General features: G+C 50.7%; 12 protein-coding genes across 12 annotated transcripts; 6 read left to right on the top strand and 6 right to left on the bottom strand.

Moving 5' to 3' along the window:
* Nucleotides 1–70: 70 nt before the first annotated feature.
* On the top strand, nucleotides 71–1,786 carry MYCFIDRAFT_170351 (uncharacterized protein; the record flags this gene model as incomplete). The annotated part of the gene is made up of 11 exons (XM_007923480.1): nucleotides 71–94; nucleotides 129–210; nucleotides 240–293; nucleotides 320–472; nucleotides 496–506; nucleotides 533–627; nucleotides 668–867; nucleotides 900–910; nucleotides 953–962; nucleotides 995–1,076; nucleotides 1,105–1,786. The coding sequence occupies 11 exons, from the start codon at nucleotides 71–73 to the stop codon at nucleotides 1,784–1,786; spliced, it is 1,404 nt and encodes a 467-aa protein (XP_007921671.1).
* Nucleotides 1,787–1,875: 89 nt separating this feature from the next.
* MYCFIDRAFT_110798 (uncharacterized protein) lies at nucleotides 1,876–2,844 on the bottom strand (the record flags this gene model as incomplete). The annotated part of the gene is made up of 1 exon (XM_007923479.1): nucleotides 1,876–2,844. A coding segment is annotated over one exon (969 nt), but the record flags the coding sequence as incomplete, so codon positions are not given.
* Nucleotides 2,845–4,128: 1,284 nt separating this feature from the next.
* Nucleotides 4,129–5,079, bottom strand: MYCFIDRAFT_192860 (uncharacterized protein; the record flags this gene model as incomplete). Its single annotated transcript, XM_007923478.1, has 3 exons — nucleotides 4,129–4,431; nucleotides 4,564–4,807; nucleotides 5,021–5,079. 3 exons carry the CDS (start codon nucleotides 5,077–5,079, stop codon nucleotides 4,129–4,131), a joined length of 606 nt encoding a protein of 201 aa, XP_007921669.1.
* A 352-nt stretch (nucleotides 5,080–5,431) lies between these two features.
* On the bottom strand, nucleotides 5,432–5,995 carry MYCFIDRAFT_80142 (uncharacterized protein; the record flags this gene model as incomplete). The annotated part of the gene is made up of 1 exon (XM_007922361.1): nucleotides 5,432–5,995. One exon carries the CDS (start codon nucleotides 5,993–5,995, stop codon nucleotides 5,432–5,434), a length of 564 nt encoding a protein of 187 aa, XP_007920552.1.
* Nucleotides 5,996–6,407: 412 nt separating this feature from the next.
* On the top strand, nucleotides 6,408–7,390 carry MYCFIDRAFT_51219 (uncharacterized protein). The gene is made up of 2 exons (XM_007921882.1): nucleotides 6,408–6,555; nucleotides 6,615–7,390. The coding sequence occupies exons 1-2, from the start codon at nucleotides 6,453–6,455 to the stop codon at nucleotides 6,929–6,931; spliced, it is 420 nt and encodes a 139-aa protein (XP_007920073.1). The 5' UTR covers nucleotides 6,408–6,452; the 3' UTR covers nucleotides 6,932–7,390.
* A 72-nt stretch (nucleotides 7,391–7,462) lies between these two features.
* MYCFIDRAFT_64115 (uncharacterized protein) lies at nucleotides 7,463–8,620 on the bottom strand (the record flags this gene model as incomplete). Its single annotated transcript, XM_007922091.1, has 1 exon — nucleotides 7,463–8,620. The coding sequence occupies one exon, from the start codon at nucleotides 8,618–8,620 to the stop codon at nucleotides 7,463–7,465; it is 1,158 nt and encodes a 385-aa protein (XP_007920282.1).
* Nucleotides 8,621–9,100: 480 nt separating this feature from the next.
* Nucleotides 9,101–10,282, top strand: MYCFIDRAFT_35511 (uncharacterized protein; the record flags this gene model as incomplete). The annotated part of the gene is made up of 1 exon (XM_007921760.1): nucleotides 9,101–10,282. The coding sequence occupies one exon, from the start codon at nucleotides 9,101–9,103 to the stop codon at nucleotides 10,280–10,282; it is 1,182 nt and encodes a 393-aa protein (XP_007919951.1).
* A 633-nt stretch (nucleotides 10,283–10,915) lies between these two features.
* Nucleotides 10,916–12,783, top strand: MYCFIDRAFT_80138 (uncharacterized protein; the record flags this gene model as incomplete). The annotated part of the gene is made up of 3 exons (XM_007922360.1): nucleotides 10,916–11,490; nucleotides 12,076–12,652; nucleotides 12,712–12,783. The coding sequence occupies 3 exons, from the start codon at nucleotides 10,916–10,918 to the stop codon at nucleotides 12,781–12,783; spliced, it is 1,224 nt and encodes a 407-aa protein (XP_007920551.1).
* Nucleotides 12,784–13,849: 1,066 nt separating this feature from the next.
* Nucleotides 13,850–14,929, bottom strand: MYCFIDRAFT_35544 (uncharacterized protein; the record flags this gene model as incomplete). The annotated part of the gene is made up of 2 exons (XM_007921762.1): nucleotides 13,850–14,540; nucleotides 14,601–14,929. 2 exons carry the CDS (start codon nucleotides 14,927–14,929, stop codon nucleotides 13,850–13,852), a joined length of 1,020 nt encoding a protein of 339 aa, XP_007919953.1.
* A 1,388-nt stretch (nucleotides 14,930–16,317) lies between these two features.
* On the top strand, nucleotides 16,318–17,489 carry MYCFIDRAFT_213406 (uncharacterized protein; the record flags this gene model as incomplete). The annotated part of the gene is made up of 1 exon (XM_007923477.1): nucleotides 16,318–17,489. The coding sequence occupies one exon, from the start codon at nucleotides 16,318–16,320 to the stop codon at nucleotides 17,137–17,139; it is 822 nt and encodes a 273-aa protein (XP_007921668.1). The 3' UTR covers nucleotides 17,140–17,489.
* A 608-nt stretch (nucleotides 17,490–18,097) lies between these two features.
* Nucleotides 18,098–18,571, bottom strand: MYCFIDRAFT_80135 (uncharacterized protein; the record flags this gene model as incomplete). The annotated part of the gene is made up of 1 exon (XM_007922359.1): nucleotides 18,098–18,571. One exon carries the CDS (start codon nucleotides 18,569–18,571, stop codon nucleotides 18,098–18,100), a length of 474 nt encoding a protein of 157 aa, XP_007920550.1.
* A 215-nt stretch (nucleotides 18,572–18,786) lies between these two features.
* On the top strand, nucleotides 18,787–19,236 carry MYCFIDRAFT_170344 (uncharacterized protein; the record flags this gene model as incomplete). The annotated part of the gene is made up of 5 exons (XM_007923476.1): nucleotides 18,787–18,801; nucleotides 18,828–18,898; nucleotides 18,944–18,958; nucleotides 18,984–19,067; nucleotides 19,101–19,236. 5 exons carry the CDS (start codon nucleotides 18,787–18,789, stop codon nucleotides 19,234–19,236), a joined length of 321 nt encoding a protein of 106 aa, XP_007921667.1.
* Nucleotides 19,237–20,194: the final 958 nt, after the last annotated feature.

Genomic DNA, 20,194 nt, shown 5'->3' with positions numbered 1-20,194 from the left:
TCGAGAAGAACATCGATTATTCAAAGGGTCTTTGAGGTGTCTTTAAGCTGTTGTGAGAGTTCAACCTTGCATGCCGCGGCTTCTGATCCTGGCTGTAGCACTAGATGATCGCCAATGAGGGCTCTTAGGGCAAGCTAGCTCTCTGTACTTCGCTGCACACTTCGTACCCGTGGACGTTGTGTCACAGTTTGACACGTGAAGTGCTTGTCAGTCCGAGATTGTTGGTGCAACCGGATCAGTTGGAACCGCAATGGATTCGTTAGTTTGTGCCGACTCCGGGCCGGGATATCACGGTGGTTTTCGCTTAGCAAGACCCCAGCTGCCAGCTGGGTTATCTTAAACGGCCAGGGTAGATCGGAATCGGATGAGACCACTGATCCTGGTCAGGTCGTACAGCTATCAAAGAGGTCGAAGTTTGGACCAGACGGCCAAGCGAGCTATCACTCTTTCCCATTTAGTGAGAGTCAAGATCGTGCTGAAGCAGCGGTCGGGAAGCCCTCGTTGCAGTTGCAGCTATCTGATCACATATGAGTGTGCGGGATTGCCTGGAAGATGCTCAAGAGATAAGGAATGCTGTCGCCTCGTGGTCTCCAGCTTATGCATGAATACATCTTTTTGTACGATGAAGTAAAATGGCCGCGGGAGAAAAGGAGGAGTGACCGCAGAGTCCCAAGCACTTCTTCATAGACCTGCCAAACGATCTGCTCTTGACCTTTGAAGCGCAAGCGTCGATGACGGAATGCACAGCTACTGGTGTGAGAAGAGTCAACGTCTGCCACTTGAGGTCCTCCAGGTTCGCCGATGCAGCAATGAACGTTCGAGAAGAGAAGAAAAGCGCAGTGCCTGAAAGTTGGAACTTTTGCGAGCGTTGAGGAGCCGTGGTGTGTTGCATGTGAAAGCGGCAACGTCCGTGCACGGAAGGCGGCGCGTCGTCCCTCGTTCTTACTTCTAGCTCCAGCTTGGTTGACTTTGCTCATCACAGCAACAACCAAAGACTCTCTAGCGCAAGATGTGCCACGACAGCGGCGGCGGCGCGACTGCTGGATCACCGCCATCACACATCGCCGACAATCAGAGTCCACGTTCTGCCGCACTGTCGGCAAGCTCGCCATCATCTGCGACCTCAGCAATGATACCCAAACCAACTCAAGAAAATCCAACCAAGCCCAAGCAAGAGCACTTTCGGCTTCTCGACTTGCCACCAGAACTGGTCGTCCGCATTGTTGAATACGCAGTGATCACCAGTTCAAAAGAATGCCCGCTTGAATTCAAACCAGACTCGGCAGTTCAACCTGCAATCACGCGAGCTTGCCGTCTACTGCGAGCAGAAGGAGTCAAGCTTTTCTACGGGTCCAATTACTTCGTCCTCAACGCCAGCGATTCCGAAACCGAGGTGTTTTGGCAATGGTACGCATGTATCGGGCGACAGCAGGCAGTCAAGATAGACAGCCTCTTCGTCAGAGTGGTGGATAGCTCAGGCAATCGGATGAGCCTTCTTGGACTGCAATGGGATTGGTGGGTGACGGAAGTAGCATTTCTCAGGAGTTACATGGCACAGGCTGGTGTAGTGGCAGCGCTTTCCATTCAGATGGCGGGCGAGAAAGTGGCTATGTATCATTCCCTCGGAGATCGGACTTATGTGTGCTATCAGATCTCATTCAAAGACCGCTCGGGAGATGCTGAAGGCTGGCGGGGACTGAGGGCCTTTCCTCGCGTGGATTTGTATCATGCTGATTACGATGAGGACGAAATGATGAGGGAGGATTGGTGGACCTGGCAATCCTGAAATCCGATGTACCCTTCAGCTATGGTCCAGTGCATTCACGACCAGAGCTATGGCCGTCGCTAAAGGATCGAAACTCAGGCTGAGGATGGCACCTCATCCAAACCACCAATACTCTTGACAACCTCTTCAAAGTCTACTCCATTCTTCTCAAATTCCTGTTGTACCCTCATTGCGACCTTCTGCTGTCTCTCCGGCGTGAACCCACCATCTCTATCCCTCTCCTCTTCCACAATCTCAGTCCATTTCCAGAACAAACTTTCCTTGCCCATCGCAGTAAGCTTCTCCTTGAACGCAACCACCTTCTTCCTCCTCCCCTCAATCACATCTCCCGCACCATCCCACTTCCACACCAACCAACCCACACCCTCCATATGCGCTAGAACAACCTTATCCAAATCCTCCATCCTCAAAGCCCCTCTCTGAACAAGCGTATGCGCATCGCACATAACCTCAAACTCCAAGTCCCAGCTCTCATTCATGGTCAAATATCCGCTCTTCAGCATAACCTTCGGCTCAATCGCAGGCAAAACCCTGGTTTTAAAAAACGCATTCTCTTCACCCTGCTTCACACCCTCCATAAGATCCTCATTACCCCAATTCCGACTGACCCTCACCACAACCTCTTCTTTCTGAAACCCTAGCGTCCATCTCCAAGAAACCGGGTTCGCGGGTTGTTCGAGGAAGAAGGTGAGAGGCCAGGGACCTACGAAGCGGAAAAGGAAAAAGTCGCAAGCCATCATTCCTGTTCGTTTGAAGAGGATTAGGATCTGTTGTTTTCGCGTTGTGGTTGTAGGGTCGACTGATGCGGATGTGATGTAGCCGAGGAGAGTTTGGAGGAGGATCCAGTATTTTGGGATTGCGATCCAGAGGCGCCATGTGAGGAGGAGAGCGATGATGCCGTTGAGGGCGACGGGGATGAGGAAGATGTTCTTTTTGTATGGGATTGGATGGCGATCGATGTGTGTGATGTGGACTTTTGCTGGATCGAGACGTTCGAGGAATGGTGCGAGAGAGGCAGGTGCTTTGACGAATGGGGTTGGGATTTGATTTTTCGGGGATTGGAAAGAGGTGTTTTTCGATTTCTTGGTGTAGGCTTTCGACATAGTGGTTGGCTAGCTGTGTTGTCAATGGCAGATGTCAAAGTTGTAGAGTGGAAGAGTAGGAAAGAAAAGGAGTCGCGAGAAGTCGACTTGCTTACGAGTCCTTTCCTCTGCAGGATGTTCGTCAAGAACCTCTTCAGCAATACAGGCTAGTTTAACCACTGCAACGGCTCCAGACTGAGGAGCCAAGTAGGAGAGCTCCGACTTGCATTCTGCAGTCCATGATGATACGAAACAAGGCTGAAAGGATATTGAAGCTGATGTAAGCCGGATCACGTGAGGTATCACAGCACTCTGCCTTGCCCTTTTACTTCTCCGCGTCACAGATACACCTCCGTTGTAGGCTACGGTCCAATCTCGACATCAGCAACGTCAGCTACGGTACCTGCGTCAGTGATGCCCTACGCTCCTGTTAGCGGGTGCGCAATGATTGGGTGACAGGACAAGCAAACTAGTGGCTGGCTGCGGGATCTACCCGAGGACGACAGCGATCAGGACCACAGGATACCTAGTTACCAACACCAACATCATGGAACAGTGGACGAATGTTGCTCTCATCAATCATCACTTCAGATTCTTTTCTCTCTATGTTCGACATTCCCGTACACGGTATGTCTCGTGTTCGATGCATATACCTTTAACCAGCCTGGTAGACACCAAGAGCCACCACGTGCGGATTGATCATGCTCAGGTTGAATGGTGTCAGGAACATGTCGGTATCGGTGAGAGCGACGAACATGGTGTCATTAACGATGCCTTGACCATCCTCGTAGACTTGACCAGCTGGCTGATAGGTGTAACCTTCGTTAGGACCGGTGACCGTCAGAGGAGTGTAAGTCAAGTTAAGCTGGGCGACCCAAGCAGCCCACTTCGGCTCACCAGCCATAGTGGAGGTGACGTAGCTGTTGTTTGGTCCGACAGCCAGGCCTGGGGTGTCCCACAAGAATCGAACCTGCTTGCCTGGGAAGGATAGAGGTTCGGATCGGTTGTGAGCAACGGCAGGACCACAGCCGTATCCGGTCTAGGCAAGAGTTAGACATCAGATCAGTACTACAGTCACTGATTATTACTGCCATGGGGTACCGATGGAAAGTAGTGAAGTTTTGGGCTGATAGCTGTATTTTATCCCCGCTTAGTTTCTCCAGTTCTATATGTACATCATGCAATAACTCCTTTTTGAATGACAGAATAGCAAGCGCCGATGGTAGCGTAGTGAAACGAAGTTCAATGCCGCGCAGGAGATTAGTCGACTGACTCCAGCCAGCCGCGCTCCACGTACTCCCCGTCGCAGATCTCCTCCACATGCTCAATCTCCTCGTCCGTCAATTCGTATCGATTGTCCTTGTCGCTTCTCTCGTCCTGATTCTTCCATCCAGTCGTCTGGGAATGCGGCCAGATCTTCAATGTAACGTGTGTCCTCTGCCATTTCGTCTTCATGCACGTCGTCCAGATCGCCCTCCTCCAGAAAGAGGCGACGTTGGAATTTTGGTTTCGTCCGAACGACATATCGACTCGTGGCGGTGACGCGCTGAACGAGCAGCAGATCTCTCATCGACAGTAGATCGAAGATGAGCTCCAAGATATGCTCTTGGCAGAAGACTACGTCCGCTGCAGACAAGACGCGGGGCTCGTCCGGAGTCTCGACACTCTCGCCTGACTGGTCAGAGATGATTGTACCAGCAAGAACTTCCATCTCGGTCGCAGGGGTGCGCGAAGTGCTTGGGGAGCTGGATAAGCATTTGGTGAATTGCTCGCCGAAGCGGTCTGCGACAGAGTCTCAGGTTCGTCCAGGGACTCTTCAGGCGGAGGTGTTGGCATGCAAGGTGGCAGGTTTTCCTCGCCCAGGAGCTCGAGGAGCGCTTTGAATCGGTCGTCCATGTTGAACGTCGAAGGTACGAGGTACAGATATCCGAATTGGCGACTGTAGTTAATATAGCAGTGTTGCGGCGGGGTTTAGTTGGTGGATCGCGCTGGTGGCGGTGCTTGCTCTGATGTTGTCCGATGGAATAGAAAGCTAGAATGGTATGAGATGTTTAGTCTGCTTTTATATCTGCCCCTGATTCACTCGACGGAAACCCATTCACTCGGCATGTGAGCCTTGGCATATGAACAGGCCCGCATCTATTGCACAGACAATATTTCCGGCGAGCATGTGAAGCGACTCGTTTGCATGTGTCGCAAGAATCTTGGCATCCTGTACTGTGGATTACACACCGGTTCAGTGACTGCACATGTGGTGACGCGAGCCCGACTTATATAGTCTGGTAAGACCTTCTCAGTCCCAGTGCAGAAGTTCAATCTCGTTCAGCACTTTGTCGAAGGTTCAAATGATGATTAATCTTGCAGCAAGCAGGCAGCTTTGATACTTTTTCACCCATGGCCCCTTGTGGTTCTCGTAAACTGCTCAAGCGAGCTATTGCTGTCTTTCGTCAAGCTCAAAGAGCCCTCTTCTATGCTCTGTCACTAAGATCGACCTGCGTGGAACCCTCATGACAGAACATGTATCTGCCGCGGCGTAAATGGCGATGCGGAGTCCAATACGTCCTCATGGGGAGCTCTCAGGTGCCACAAAGCACAAAGCATCGAAGTCCTTCTCAAGCGTCTTCGAATGAAAAACTGCGGTATCAAATTGCACCCATCCCAACTGTTCATACAACCGAGTAGCACCTTCGTGCTTCGCAAGCACCCAAAGCACTAATCTCACACCATTTGCACTTGCCGACTGCATCGCCTGATTGACAAGCTGTTTCGCAAGACCAGATCCACGACTATCAGGATCCACAAACAATCGTCCGAGCACCGCCACTTCATCGTTAGGAGACTTCTTTCGCCAAGCTCTGACAGCGAGATTGTCTTCAACATCTGCTTTGCATATGGAGACTTGGGCGATGGCTTGATGATTTGATTCCGCAACCCAGGTATGCAAGATCGAATCACTGTCGAGGAATTGCCTGCGTTCTTCTACGCCGGTGATACCAGTCGGGTACCCGTCCTTCTCGTATACTCGTCCGAGACAGGATATTAGTTGTGCAATGTCCTGGTCCGTTCGTCGCCGGATCAGGACGTGTGGTCGTATGTTGGGAGTCGGAGTACTTGGCATGCGTTGCATTTTGTAGTCCGTCAATCTTTCACAAGTCCCGGGAATCAGTCTGAAAGCTTGACTTTTCTTGAAAAAGAGATATCTTGAATTGAGTGAAGGAGGACTTCTATCAGAGAAGTCGCGCCCTACCAATTAATTCATGCACTGAGCTTGCCCTAAACCTCAGATCCTATTGCAGGATCGCCTCAATCAGGAAGGCAGTTCTCAACATCCCAGGCAAGAGCACAAAACACTATCTTGTTCTGCCGAGCCCAAGACGCGCTTTAATAATGAAAATGGATAAGAGAGTAAGGTTCAACAAGGAGTGAAGTCCTCTCGAGACCTGGTCCGTGAGCCTCCTCCAAGTCCGAACTTCTTCCGAGACGGTCTGGTTCTCGCTTTCACATGCGTTTGAAACACCATACCACAATGCGCCAACGATAACAAAAGCTCTTCAAGCCAGATCGGGACGCTAAAAGCCCAAACGATGGCATCGAAAATCCTCACGCCCCTCGAAACAGCCACAAACCGCTTCGCAGTCCTCGCAACCTACCGCCATCTCCTCCGCGCAACACGAATCGCCTTTAATGGTAAGCGATCCATCCCTCCCATCCCATACCACCTGAAAGTCTCTAATCCATATTCCCAGGCGACACCGAAACCCTCTCGGCCTCGCGCACATTCGCACGCTCCGAGTTCCGGCAGAAAAAATCCCTAAAACCCGACTCAGCCGAAGCAGCACAAGGAGTCGAACATGCTCAAGGAGTGACACAAATTCTGAGAGAAAATCTGGTGCAAGGGAGACATATGGGGAATGAGAAGTATAAGCTTAATATCCATGAGCTTACGCAGAGATTGGATAATGAGACTGCGACTACGTTGAAGGGTACGAGGAAGAGTTGGAAAGATGTTAAACGCGATTCTTTGCTTGGGGAGGGGGAGGTTAGGTTGTGTGGGGAGAGATAGAGGATGGGAGTATGGTCTGTGATTTGAGTGGAAGTGAAGGGAATAGAGGACGCTTCATGGCTTGATGAGAGGTGAAGGGAATCATGCTGCGAGGCTGAAGGCGGGAATGGACGTGAGAAATGCTTCGCCGAGGCCTTCAACGAGTTGCGGAGGCACGGGAGAGCTTTCGATGGAATAAGTTCCTGTACGGATGGTGAATGCGATGTGCTACCTTGAAAGCCATCACTGAGAGTTCCGGGGTCAAATGGCGTACAAGGTCGATCGAACGGAGCTCAAACCTGCCGTCGATCATATCCAGGCTTGTTCGAACAGGAAAAGTCTAGGCATTGAATGAAGGAAATGTCGCTCGAACTGCATAGGACAATCATCACTGGGCTGGAGGCTCCGTCGGAGCTAGGTCTGATTGTACATTACGTGGAAACGACAAAGGTATTCTACAAAACCACTTTAGGTCAAACGCCATTCTCTCATGCAACCAAAGATTCCGCGCAAATGACGGGATGCAACCCACAATCATCCCTCTATCGCCGTCTAGTGCACGCCATTGGTCTTCGCAGCTGGTTTCCGGCCAATCATCATGTACATGGGAGTGAACAACTTCTCCTTACCACCAGCGACAAGGCAGTCACCAGCAACAGCAAGCGAGTTACCGGTCTTTTGGGTACCCTTAGGTGCAACACCGATCGTCTCCAACGCGCCCATGAAGTTGTGTGCCAAGCCACGACCCAGCTTCGTCATGCGGAAAAGAGTTGGGAAGTCCCAAATGGTCTGCATGTACCTGAGGTCTCCAGACAGAGGGTAGTACCACGGCAGCTCATCTGGTCGGTCTGCAAGATCCTCGTTGAATTCCAGCTCGAATCCAGCAGCCTTCATAGCCTCGAGAGCGACCTCGATCTTCTCCATGTTTGAGATTCCATCTCCTTGCTCGATACCCAATCTGATCTCGCGGTGGTGTGGGTTGTCGTTGTCGTACTTGTCGGTCATCAGCCATTCGTATACACCGAAGACTCCGCCTGGCTTAAGCACACGGAAGATCTCAGAGTAGATACCCTCAAGACTGGGTGCGTGGACAGTAGCTTCGATTGCGTAGACGGCGTCGAAAGAGTTGTCTGGGAAGGACATCTGCATGAAGTCGCCCTTGACATAGCTCAACTTATGCGAAAGGCCCTCCTTCTTAGCATACTGAGTTGCGCGCTCAATTTGGTAGTCGTTGTTGTTCAATCCGACAATGTTGGCATCAGTGAACTTGCAGATCTCGCGTGCTGGACCACCAACACCGCATCCTACATCGAGTACGCGCTGATTTTCTTTCAAACCCATGCGAAGTGCGAGGTAATGTTCGTGTCGCGCAATTGCTTGTCTGAACGGCTCGCCCTTGGAGAATCTGCAGAAATGGAAGGACTGTGACCAGCCATATTCGTAGAGATCGGTGGCAAGATTGTAGTAGTGTCGTGTTAGGGTAGCATATTCGTCTCGTCGTGCTTTGCGGGTCTCTTCCGTTTCTTCGCCTGCGGCTTTGTTGTCCCAATGTTTGAAGTACGAGTCGACGGCGGCTTGCTGAGCTTCGTGATTCTTGCCTATATAGTTCCACAGGCCACCTCGACCTTCACCGGTCTTGCCGTGCATTGCCTGCTTGAAGGCAGCATCGCGCTCCTTGTCCTCCTTTTCGAGTTGTGCCGCGGAAGGCATTGTGGGCGATGTATCGTTTGCGTATAGGAGTGGGAATGCTTTCGAGGCAATTGGGGTCGGACCGATCAATTGAGCTTGAAATAATGGTACGATTGAAGTCGAATCCAGCAACAAGGCGAGGGTGTTGTAGTAATCCTCAATACACCATTCGCCTCGTACGAGTTTGAATGTTGAGGCGATCGAACGACTTTTGATTCTTAGCGTATGCAGGTACTGCCAACCCCTGCTGAGCCTGCTCCTCCACACTCAGTCTCAAAGGAGGAAGGCGCGAAATGAATTCTTGGGAGTGTCCGTGCGTCGCTCAGATTTTGATCCGATCCGACCACGATGTCATGTGCTTGGGCGTTCTCTTGCTCGCAAATCCAGAACATCGACAGCAGCGGCGACAGCGTAAGACACCTTCTCCTACGCTTTCCTCTCTGTCATCTGGACTGGTCTCGAGATTACCACCTTCACCACGAAGTGCAGAGAGGCGCCAACATGCCGCCACAAATCAAGCAGGACTTGAATAGGTCGGGCTGGGAAACGACAGATCTGCCCTCAGTGTGCGAGCGATGCCTAAGCGATAACCCATACGTGCAGATGTTGAAGGAGGACTACGGCGCAGAATGTAAGCTGTGCACAAGACCATTCACGGTCTTCAAATGGAAAGCCGACAGAACATCCCGCCAGAAGAAGACCAACATCTGCTTAACATGCGCGCGACTCAAAAATTGCTGCCAGCACTGCATGTTGGATTTGTCATTCGGCCTACCGATTACCATTCGAGATGCTGCGCTCAAAATGGTCGCGCCTGGCCCACAGTCAGAGATCAACCGAGAATATTTTGCCCAAAATAACGAGCGCGAGATCGAGGAAGGCAGAGGATTGGAGGGGTATGAGAAGACTGATGAGAAAGCGAGAGAACTTTTACGGAGATTGGCACAAAGTGAGCCATATTACAAGAAGCAGAGGCGGCTGGAGTTGGAAGAAGCAGAGGGGTCTGGTTCGGGACAGAAATTGTTGGAAGGCGGAGATGGTGCACACACACCAGGGCCAATACGGACGACAGATTCGAGAGGAAAGTCATCATACGGTTCATCCTATGGACCACCGAGAGGCGGCTCATCAGCAAGCAGAGGCGGACGAGGAGGAGCCAGGGGTGGAAAGGGCTTTCCCTCATCTGCTACACTTCCACCTAAGCCAGAGGATATTCGACCACCGGCTGACAAGAACATCACCTCCCTGTTCGTCACTGGTGTTGAGGACGATTTACCCGAACATGCGATTCGAGAACATTTTACGCAATTTGGTGCCTTGCGCAGCTTAGTCTGCTCGCATCGGTCTCATTGCGCCTTCGTCAACTACATGGAGAGGGCAGGCGCTGAGAAGGCCGCAGAGTCATGTCAAGGAAGAGCGCTTGTCAAAGGAGTGCCATTGAGAGTGCAGTGGGGAAAGCCGAAGCCTCTTGACAACATGGACCGAGAGCAGCGCATGGAGAACGCGCGGGCCGGCAGAGCGACTCAAGCGGCGACGAAAGCGGTTGGAGGGCCAGCGCAGAGAAGGCAGATTGAGGGTGGCGCGGCGAGCGCATCAGCCAACGACGATCTGGATAGCTTGGCAGCTGTCGCTCCTCCGCCTGGCCAGGGTGATGTTGAGTACGCTGCGATGGCAGGGGAGTGATCCGTGGAGTCTGGGCCTCGAAGCATTTGAACGTATTGTGGTATTAGCGAGGCGTTGGGCGCAGGAGCATGAGCATAGAACTTGAGCATTTCACGGCCGAGACTGCTGAGGTTCGAGCATCTTCAATTCTACAAGACCACAGTGATCTCTGGGACATATTTCGGCATCTTCAGTGGTCTGTCGATGTTGCAGCTCACGGTCGTGCGTGACCGCTGTTTCTCCAAAGTAGCTCAGGCTCAGCAGGCCCCATCGATACGGGGTTTGACCTGTATAGAATAGGTATCCCTATGTTGCCTTGCGACCGACCGACCGACCGACTGCAGCCAAGTCAAAAATCACGTGCATCTTCAACTGGCGACTTCCTTCCTTAGCGAAGTCTGCGCCACATCCGCTCAGCATCTCCATCTCCACGACTCAGCCGTTCTGAAGTCGTGAGAACAACATTCCTCTTTTCAGCTCCTTCTCATGTCTGCTCCTCTTGCAACTTATCATTCCCCCGAATGATATATCTCACGCGACCGAAGGAAACGCTGGTGCTTCCAAACCATATTCTAAGGGGAGAAGGAGGAGATGGCTTCACACGGCTCGTCAGAGCTCGATGGTCTCCTTGCCACAAGCTTAAATATTTCGACGATGACCAAAGCCTACCAATACCACCCTCTTGCACATGATGAACAGCAGATACGAGTGTTGCGTTTCGAGCAGGGTCAACCTGATGACGATCACCTACTGCGCTTCAAATTGGAAAGTTTGACCTTGCACACCGACCTGCAGGAACCATACTATGCCATATCATACGCGTGGGGCGAGAATCCTGGTCTTGCTCCGATCATTATGGATGGACGAGAAGCACTCGTTCCAGACAGTGCCGAAGAAGCTTTAAGAGGCATACTACGAGCAATCAGGACGGATGAGAGTCATCAAGCCACTCTCATATGGATCGACGCCGTTTGTATCAACCAAGATGATCTAGAGGAGAAATCACACCAGGTTGCCATGATGGGTAGGGTTTTTGCCAAGGCTCACCTGGTGTTCTCCTGGCTAGGTCCGGACGATGGGACGACGCCAGCAGCGATTCAAAGTTTCGAGGCTCTTCAACGACAGTATCGTCAGCTGACTGGTGATCAGCACGATCTTAATTATCTGTTCAATTTGCCTCGATACCATTGTGAGAATCTACCCTTCATGCGTGTCGCACCTCCTGCCACGTGTGATAGGCGTGCTTGTCTGTCTTTTCTCCGATGCAGGTACTTTACGAGGCTGTGGATCGTGCAAGAAATGTTCGTTGTAAAGCGGATATTTATTATAAACGGAACACACGCTATGACATTGCAAATTTTCGAGGAAGCCATACTTTGGACTTATCTGCACGATGTATCCTGGTTCTTCTCTCCACAGCAGTTCGTGGATGAATTGATTTCCCGATGTACTCTCTGTATCCTACGGCGCCAATTGCAAAATGGAAAGGATCTTCATCTCTCTCAGCGACTTGATCTTGCAACAATGTACCAGACAAGCAATGCATGGGATAAAGTATACGCTCTCCTCGGCATGACACACCGCGAAGGACATTCAAGCGAAGAGTCCATAAAGGGAAAAATAGTACCTGATTATGGGAAGGACCTTCTCACTGTGTATCGTGAAGCAACATCCACTGCCATCACATCAGAGAAATCCTTGCTAGTCCTAGATCTGGCAGCAGGTTCCGTTCCTTATCTAGAAAGTGACTATGATTGGCCTTCTTGGGTTCCACGATTGCATATCATAGCCGCTGACCAGATACACTATCTCAGCCCACCTGTTGCTCGCGTCCATGCGAATCAACAGGCTGTCGTTCATATTGGGCACGAGGCATCGAATGAATTGCACGTTCAGGGTGTGTGCGTTGGAGAAGTGGTCAATTTGCTGGATCTAGAAGGCAATTCGAACACCACGCTGCTCGAATGGCTTGTTGGCGTCTGGTCGGCAGATCTGGACACAACCAATCCGAAGAACACAGCTGCGGCTTTGTTTAGTGGTAACTACAAGACCCTGCGTGTGGACGATGCGACGCATCTGCTTCCATACTTTATGGCGTTCATCAATCACTGGAAGGATCAATGCAGTCCATCGACACGATCTGTGTTGGATCGTTTTGTTTCCAAGTTCGAGTTACGAGGAGCTGGTGAAGCTATGTTTGACTGTGAACGCGCTTTCAAAGATAAAATTCTCTTTCAACTTGCAGACGGCAGGGTTGGCGTCACTTATGCAAGACTGAGTCGTGGTGATCATATCTGCGTCTTATTTGGGGGAAGAGATGCATTTGTGTTAAGGCAGGAAGGCCCGAGGCATAAAATTCAAGGCCTTGCTTACATTCCGGATATCCATAAAGTAAGGCAGAGGGATCACTGCAAGAGGATTTTGAAGCTTGCTGACTCAAGTATCAACAGGGGGAATACATCGACCAGCTTCGGGCTGAAGGCCGTCTTGAGGAAGAGACGCAGACTTTCATCCTCACTTGAAGAAGCATACCAGTTACCCAGGAGTCGAGGAGTAAGGCCGCTAACCAACGAGGCTCTCTCGGTATACACGAAGGCCACTGACGACGACCACATACATGACGACAGCCCCATCAAGCGAAAAACGGCCGAATACAGAAAAAACCCCCAAATGAAGATGATGTAGCTCCTATATCGTGCCCACGAGCATGTCTCCCCGTTTGGGTAGACTCTCGTCTTGCTTGAACGGAGTCTCAACGACGATTTACCCCACGAGCATCCCAAATCGACCAGGCTCATACCCCAGAGGTGAACACCTTCTCATCACCTCGAAGGTAAACAAAACGGACCGAGAAAACCTGGCATCAGCGCTCCAACTTAACAGTTATGGAATGAGAAATGGGAATCAGTTCTCTGAACAGCACACAACTCCCATGACCCCGACAGATACCATTCTTCAATGCTGTGCACTAGTAGCATCTATCATTGCATTTCCAGTTTGTTTATAGGTACCTACTACTAGATGCCAACACATAACCTAACATTTCTACTTCCCACACCAACTCGTAAAATCTGGCCTAAATCCTCCCAAGCTCCTGCCTGCAACTATAGTAGGTAGTTCATCCCTAGATAATCGATTTCGAAGTCTCGAATCAAATCAACGCCCACCCAATTCCGGCCCAACTGCAAAAAAATGCACTTCATTATAAAATTCCTGAAAAGTAGGTCCCGCATCGCTCCTTCCTTTACTGACCAAGCAAACCCCAGGACCCACAATTCGTGTTTCGCATAGGAAGGAACGTACCTACTACCCGCCAGCACTGCAGGCATTCATATACATTTTGCATTTTAGTAAACAAGCATGGGTCGCTGAAGATCGCTGAGGAAGAGCTCCACAATTCACTGAACTTATTACCAAGCCTCCAAGAAAGACTTGATGACGTGGGATTTACTATCAAGGTAAGAGCGATTGCTACTTTTTGCTTGCTTTTTTAAGTTCCCGGATAAGGAATCGTTCATCTCTACTGAAAGACGATACCTTCGATGTGCTCTTCACCAAACATCCTATATAAATCCGTACTTCCTCCCCTCAAATAAACCCTTCCCTCCCCAACCACTCTACAACAATCTCCGCCACCTCCTGTGGTTTCTCATACGGACACCAATGCCCCGAATTCAACTCCCTCACAGTCAAAAGCTCCTCCCTCACAGCCCCCGACTGTTTCGCCACCTCAATAAACCCCGTCAAACAAACCGCATCCCCATCACACCCGATGAAAAGATAAGGAGTCGTGACTTTCCCCTTCTCCCCCTCGGCCAAAAACTTATCAGTAGAATCCTGATACCCCTCCGTCATGGCTCGATACCAAGAACATTGTGAAGTCATCCCTTCAGCCTTCTTTTCGTGGAGCCAGGAATTTTTTAAACCTTCGTTTTTCCCGTAGGATTTTAATGGGACGTCTGTACGTCCTGCGGAGATGAATTTTCTTATTTCACCGGGTGAGCAGAAGAGTTGGAGCATCCAGTTCTTTTCGGAGGCGCCGTGGCACGCGTACCAGACTGATTCGAGGTTGGGGTCCATGACTTTTCCGACTTGGGGGTCGGCGAAGAGTTCCCAGTAAGCGTAGATTGGGTAGCCGACTGTTTGTTTGGTTTGGGCGTTCATGGCGTCGAGGTTGAAGGGTTCGGGGTTTGGGGGCATGTATGCTACGTTTAGTGTTATGAGGCCTGACATTTTGGACTTGTGGAGCATGTAGAGGCGTTGGGCGAAGTAGGAGCCCCTGGGAGGATGTTCGTTAGAGACTACTGTGTCTAATGTGTGTGATGATTTGCGGACGTACCAGTCGTGACCCATTGGGATGATTTTGTCCTCAATGCCTTCTGCTTTAAGAACCTCCATTACATCGTCGACCATGAGCTGGATCTGGAAAGCTGCTGGATCTGTAGGCTTCGAAGATCCACCCGAGCCAAGTAAGTCTGGAGCGAGCAGTCTGCATTTCGTCTGCAGCAGTTGTGGGATGACGAATTGCCACAATTCTGCGCTGTCGGGCCAGCCATGGCAGAGAACAATGGTCGGCTTGCTTGAGTCTGGTGTGGAAAGTGGAGAAACGAAGTAGCGGTAGTGAAGACCGCGAGATGTATCGAGTTCTTTCTTCTCAAGTTGATCCATGCTGCTTGATTCTCAAAGTATTATGGGCTCTTTCCTTAATGTGAGAAGTGCTGCACAGTCAAGTGTCTCGTCAGTGCAGGTCAGATGCAGAAATGATAGATGTTATGTGAGACGACGAAGTCAGGTCTGTCGACTCAGTGGATGCTACTCTGGCGTGTTAAGAGCGGAGGTCCGTCTGACGAGATGGACCAGTGAATGTTGTGGTGCAGAGCCGAGTTCAACGAAGTGGGGTCATGGTGTAGTAGAGCTTTAACGAGACGGCAGGAGTTGTTTCTGCTCCAAACTCCATAGCATGTGCAGATGCACAAACCATTTGGAGGCAGGCTGGAACTGAGGAAGGAGCATAGGCTGAGCAAGGAGTGCAGGTGGCCTACAAGGCTCGGGAAGATTTCGACAATTCGTGATTAGCAGGCTGAAAGCAGGGTTCAAATGATTGCAAAGTCAAGTTCCCGATCAGGTGAGTTCTGCTACTCTGATTACAACACAGAGGCCCAGGAAGAAGTGAGCACATGGGGCTGTCCTTCAACCCTCATTGGGACAAAGGTGAGGTGAGGTATGAAGGATGAAGCGGGTCACTGAAACGTGATTCAGCCGCTGCGCATTCCGATCAATGCAGCAGCCTCGCTGCCCTTCGGCTCAATATCGATGCGAAAGAGAAATGTTCTGCTATGTAAGACTTGAATACTTCTTGCAGGGTCGCCGTCCGCTCACGCACTGCGCACGTCTGTTTGGCACATCGGGCACCGAACGGTCCGCTCCAACGCTCACAATGGCATGTGCTGCGTGCGAGTCATTCAAGTGATGACGATGTCTTTCTCGAAGTGCATGTGGGCGTGGCAATCGCAACCACACGCACGAATCGTCTCCGGGAAAATGCGTTTCAATGCAGAGGCATCTGTTCTGCCTCGGCAGTTGATTGGACGGCTTCTGCTGCAAGGCACGGCGGGAAGCAGAACGTCCATCCCGGCTTCGTTTAGGGAAAGCGCAACACGTCGACCTCACAGATCGCCGGCAGTAGCACTCCTTCTCGCCTAGAACTACGGCCAGCACGTACGGCCACGGCAGGTGCAGCGTGAGTCGGCATTCTCTCATTCTCTCATTCAATTCATTGCAATTCCAGAACTGTCTTCACCACATCCCGGCATGTGCCACAGACTTCCACATTGATCCCAGCCTGGCAGTATCGAAAATCCAGGCACCCCGCAGCCTTCGCCCACGAATCTGCGCCTTTTGGGCTTGTTCGATAGTGCGCTACTGCAGGTGGCAGCAGACACAAGATTCGTTTTAGAGGCGCGACAGTGCGCACTGCGCAGCCGCTGCACCCTCCAGGAGCTGAGCGACGCTGTGTCAGGCAGCTTTGCGCAGCAGAAGAAGAAGAAAAAAATAAAATGCCCGCCGCCGCCGCAGCATCGCAGCGACACTCCTTCGTGCTCCACGTCCCGCGTCACGATTTCTCCTTGACGAAAGGCACCGACATCCCTGCTCCGCCTGACTCGCCTCCAACGTCCATTGGAGAGCCGCGTCAATCGACTCCTCCCACATCACTCGGAGGCCCTTTGACATCACATCCTACCAACGATTCAATCCCTAAGCCCATGATGCATATCCCAGGCGCATTTCCACCCAGTCCTACCCTCACCGGTCACCTCAAGCACTCGACCGACACCAACACCACCTCCATCAACAGAGACGACACCCCACAGTCACCGACATCTCCAACTTCCGAAACCAACATGCCGTCATCGCCATCGCAGCGTAGGCCGCCCAGTGTGCGACGCTTGTTCAGCCTGACCAGCTTGCGCCAGTCCTTCAGCAGCTCGCGCACTTCATTCAGTCTCAATCAGAATCAGCGCCCCGACACTTCCAATGGCAGCTTTGTGCAGCGTGCCGAGTCGCCATCCATCATGTCGACCACGCCATCCGCCGCCCAAACACCTTTCTTCCTTTCGTCGAGTAAGAACCGACCAGGAACTTCAGCTAGTCTCCGCAAGAGGCGATCCAGCAATTGGTTCAAGCGTAAGAGCGGCTTCTTCACCAACACCGACGACCTCGATGTCCTCAGCGAAGACGGCCCAGAGCATAAGCGGTTTAAGGATGCCCATTCTTTGCCCGTCCTGCCAGAGATAGGCACTCTGAGCGGCGGAGAGCTGGATGGCGGTAACATCGGCTGGGACGAGCATCTCTTCGAGAGGTCTAATGGCTTCACGTAGAAGCTGTATCGATACCATGGGTTACTACTTCGGCGTTATGGGATAGAAGCAATGACACCATTGCTTTGTATTATGATTGATCTACGGCTTTGCACGGAATGATACCACTTCTCAGACGAGAAAGTTGCGATGGGATACCACTTCTCTAACGAGAAAGAAAGTTGAGATGGAGGAGAGCTGCTGTACAGTGTGACGCGTAATGATGGGGAGTAGCGTCGTGAAGAAGCGACGACGTATGTGTACCTGGGATACAGTCACACACAGCACGGGAAGAGATACCCCAAAGGCGCTCTAGCTTTTTTTTGAGTTCATAAGACGAGAACATGATGATTACCTTCTCCTTCCCTCCCACGATCATCACGCACATTGATACTTTTCATCACACGCAAGTCTCCATTTCCGATGACTCTAGGAAATCACCGACGGAGGCCATGACAATAATGTTCGAATCCGACTCGCGATTGCTTTAAGACTGCCCACTGCACCCTTCAAGCCGTCAGTGTCGTCAAACATGCATTGCGTTAAAGCTATCCACACCAAGGCTTCTTTGATTTTGTCCGTGAAGGAAACAACGGAAGATCTTCTTCGTCGAGAGCTGGCACTGACGAGAAGCTGGAATCATGACATCCTCTTTGTACAGGTTACGGGGTGTGCTTTGAGTGAGAGAGAGATGCTGAAGTCGGATTTCTAGGGCGTTGATGTAGATTCATCTTAAGGATCTTGTAGTTAGGCTGGGCGTCAGAACGTGTGGTATACAGGTACCTGCTGATTGCGGAGAGTCATTGTCTGCGAGATGTGAGCTCTAGGTCACGGTCAAACGAAGGCGGGAAGACCTTGGGTCGTCTTGGACGTTCATGTCTTCATCACCCCAATCGTGCTGCAAAACTGGAAGTCCTCCTCTTATGCTTTTGACGGTCATGTTTACATCGCTCATGCAAACGAACAAGTCTCTCACTCCTCACTCATCAGGCTCGGCCTCGGGATGCCCAACCGGCACAAGCTTACCCACAACCAGATACTTCTCATTAAACCTCTCCTCCCACCCTCTCAACGCATCCATCTCCTCCTCACCCAAATCTTCAAGCTTATCCAACGGCCCCTCCAAATCCTCCGTCAACATCTCCATATCAAAACTCCCACAAGCAAGCCCTCGACTCGCATCCCGTCCAGCAAAATTCTGGTACGGACCGCCAGGCCCATAGAAGTTGCGGCCAGCAGTCACATCGAAGATCTTGCCGCGCACAGCCAGGTAGACTGGCATATTTTTGGTCCCGTTGTATGGGAGTAATTGCGGTGGGGTGAAAACTTTGAAGACGGTTGGAGGCGGAGCGGCGGAGAGGACGGCGGCAAGTTTTTGCGGTCGGAGGCGGAAATACAGGATGACCAGGAAGAGGGAGAAGAGGATGAGGTTAATGGGGGTCGCGAGTTCCATGCTGTGGAAAGTGTGTCAGTTTACCAGATGGGCGTGCCTTGGAAGGAGGGAGGGGTGTTTCGTACACGCCGCCGGAGGGTGGAGTTTCTACTGGGGAGTGTTCTGGACTGCTGTCAGCTGTTGCGACTTGCATGGTGTGATGAGGCGTTTGCGGCGAATGAAGGGTTGGTGACAACTTACGGTCTGCCATGGCGGAGGTGTTTGGAGGCTGTTTGATGTTTGATGTGTTTGTGAAGAAAGCAGCGCAGTTGTCAAGTTGAATCGACTTTCAGGTGCGAGAGCTTATGATTATGCTTTGTCGGTCATTATCCGTGCCTTGCCGATGCCGTGTGCAGCAACGCTCCTAAGCTCCGAGAGCCGACGGGGTTGTAGTTCTATGCAGGGTCGGTGGGTTGGTGATGTCTGTTGCTAGAAAGTACTGTGATGGCGCAGAGAACTTAGCACCACGCCCAGTTGACATTCTCAACAATAATGCACTCACTTCAGCACTATTCTCGTACTCGTAGCCAAGCAACACCCTGGGCTTCAGGCACGAGCCTCTGAAACGCCACTGCACTGCACTGCACTGCACTAGCATAGCTTGTATGTCCCAGAAATTTAGTATACCATTCTTCTGGGCAGGCGCCACCAAACTTTGCAGGCACCGCCCCAATACTGGAAGATAACCTGTTCCGGGTTAAGTAAGCTATAGGCTGTAGTAACGATATAGGTTAAGAAGGAGGGTGTTCTTAGCTAGCCGGCCTACCTAATTAGGTCGATAGATTAATAAGGGTTAGCACTAATATTAATTGCTAGCTATAGGCCTATATTGCTAGCCTATAGGCCTATATCGCTATCGCTATATCTACTACCTATCGCTATCTCTTACTACTGTCTCTATATTAGTTAGAAGTCCTTCTCTTATACTATATCTTACGTATAGCGTCGTCGTCGTCTATCTAGTTATATTAAGAAGCTACTATAGACTCTAAGCTAAGGTTTATAACCCTAGAAGGTCGCTAAGGCGTTGTAAGGTCTACGAAGGACCTTATAGCTATAGCTCTAGGCTCGGTTAAGTCTACCTCTTTAATTAAGTTAAAGTCGATAGGCTACGCGGACTATATATAGATAGATAGATAGATAGATATTTCATTTGCCTGTTGTAGTGCCTTTCGGCCTATATAGGTCTGTTTCTATATATTGTTTTAGGTAGGAAACTAACTTAGTTAGTAAAAACCTCCCTCCTGTCCTATTTATAAGTGTTAATCTTCCTCGTTTCCTTATTTTCCTTCCTCTAAGGTATACTAGTATTATAGTTGTTACCCTCTAACTACCTTGCCTGCTGCCCTGCCCTTCTTTCCCCCTCTTCTTCCCTCCTTCTTATCTACTCCTTAGTTTCCCTTACTAGTGCGAATTGTTATACAAATCCCTATTTAATAATCTACTTTACTATCCTCTTTAGGTCTTCTTTGCTCTAGATTAGCTTATCGTATTCCCTTTCTATTACTTTTAGTCTCTAATCACTTCTACCTTCTAACTATTAAGGGTAGACTAGTAGCATATACTTAGGGTTCTAAGATTAGTAGCTATATTAGTAAGCTCTACTTTTAATTCCTAGGACGTTTCTTCTAAACAGGTAAGATC

The sequence above is a fragment of the Pseudocercospora fijiensis genome (genome assembly GCF_000340215.1).
Source record: "Pseudocercospora fijiensis CIRAD86 unplaced genomic scaffold MYCFIscaffold_1, whole genome shotgun sequence".
In the NCBI taxonomy this organism is placed as follows: Eukaryota; Fungi; Ascomycota; class Dothideomycetes; order Mycosphaerellales; family Mycosphaerellaceae; genus Pseudocercospora; species Pseudocercospora fijiensis.
Note: the sequence above shows the minus strand (reverse complement) of the source record. Positions and strands in the feature narration are given on the sequence as shown.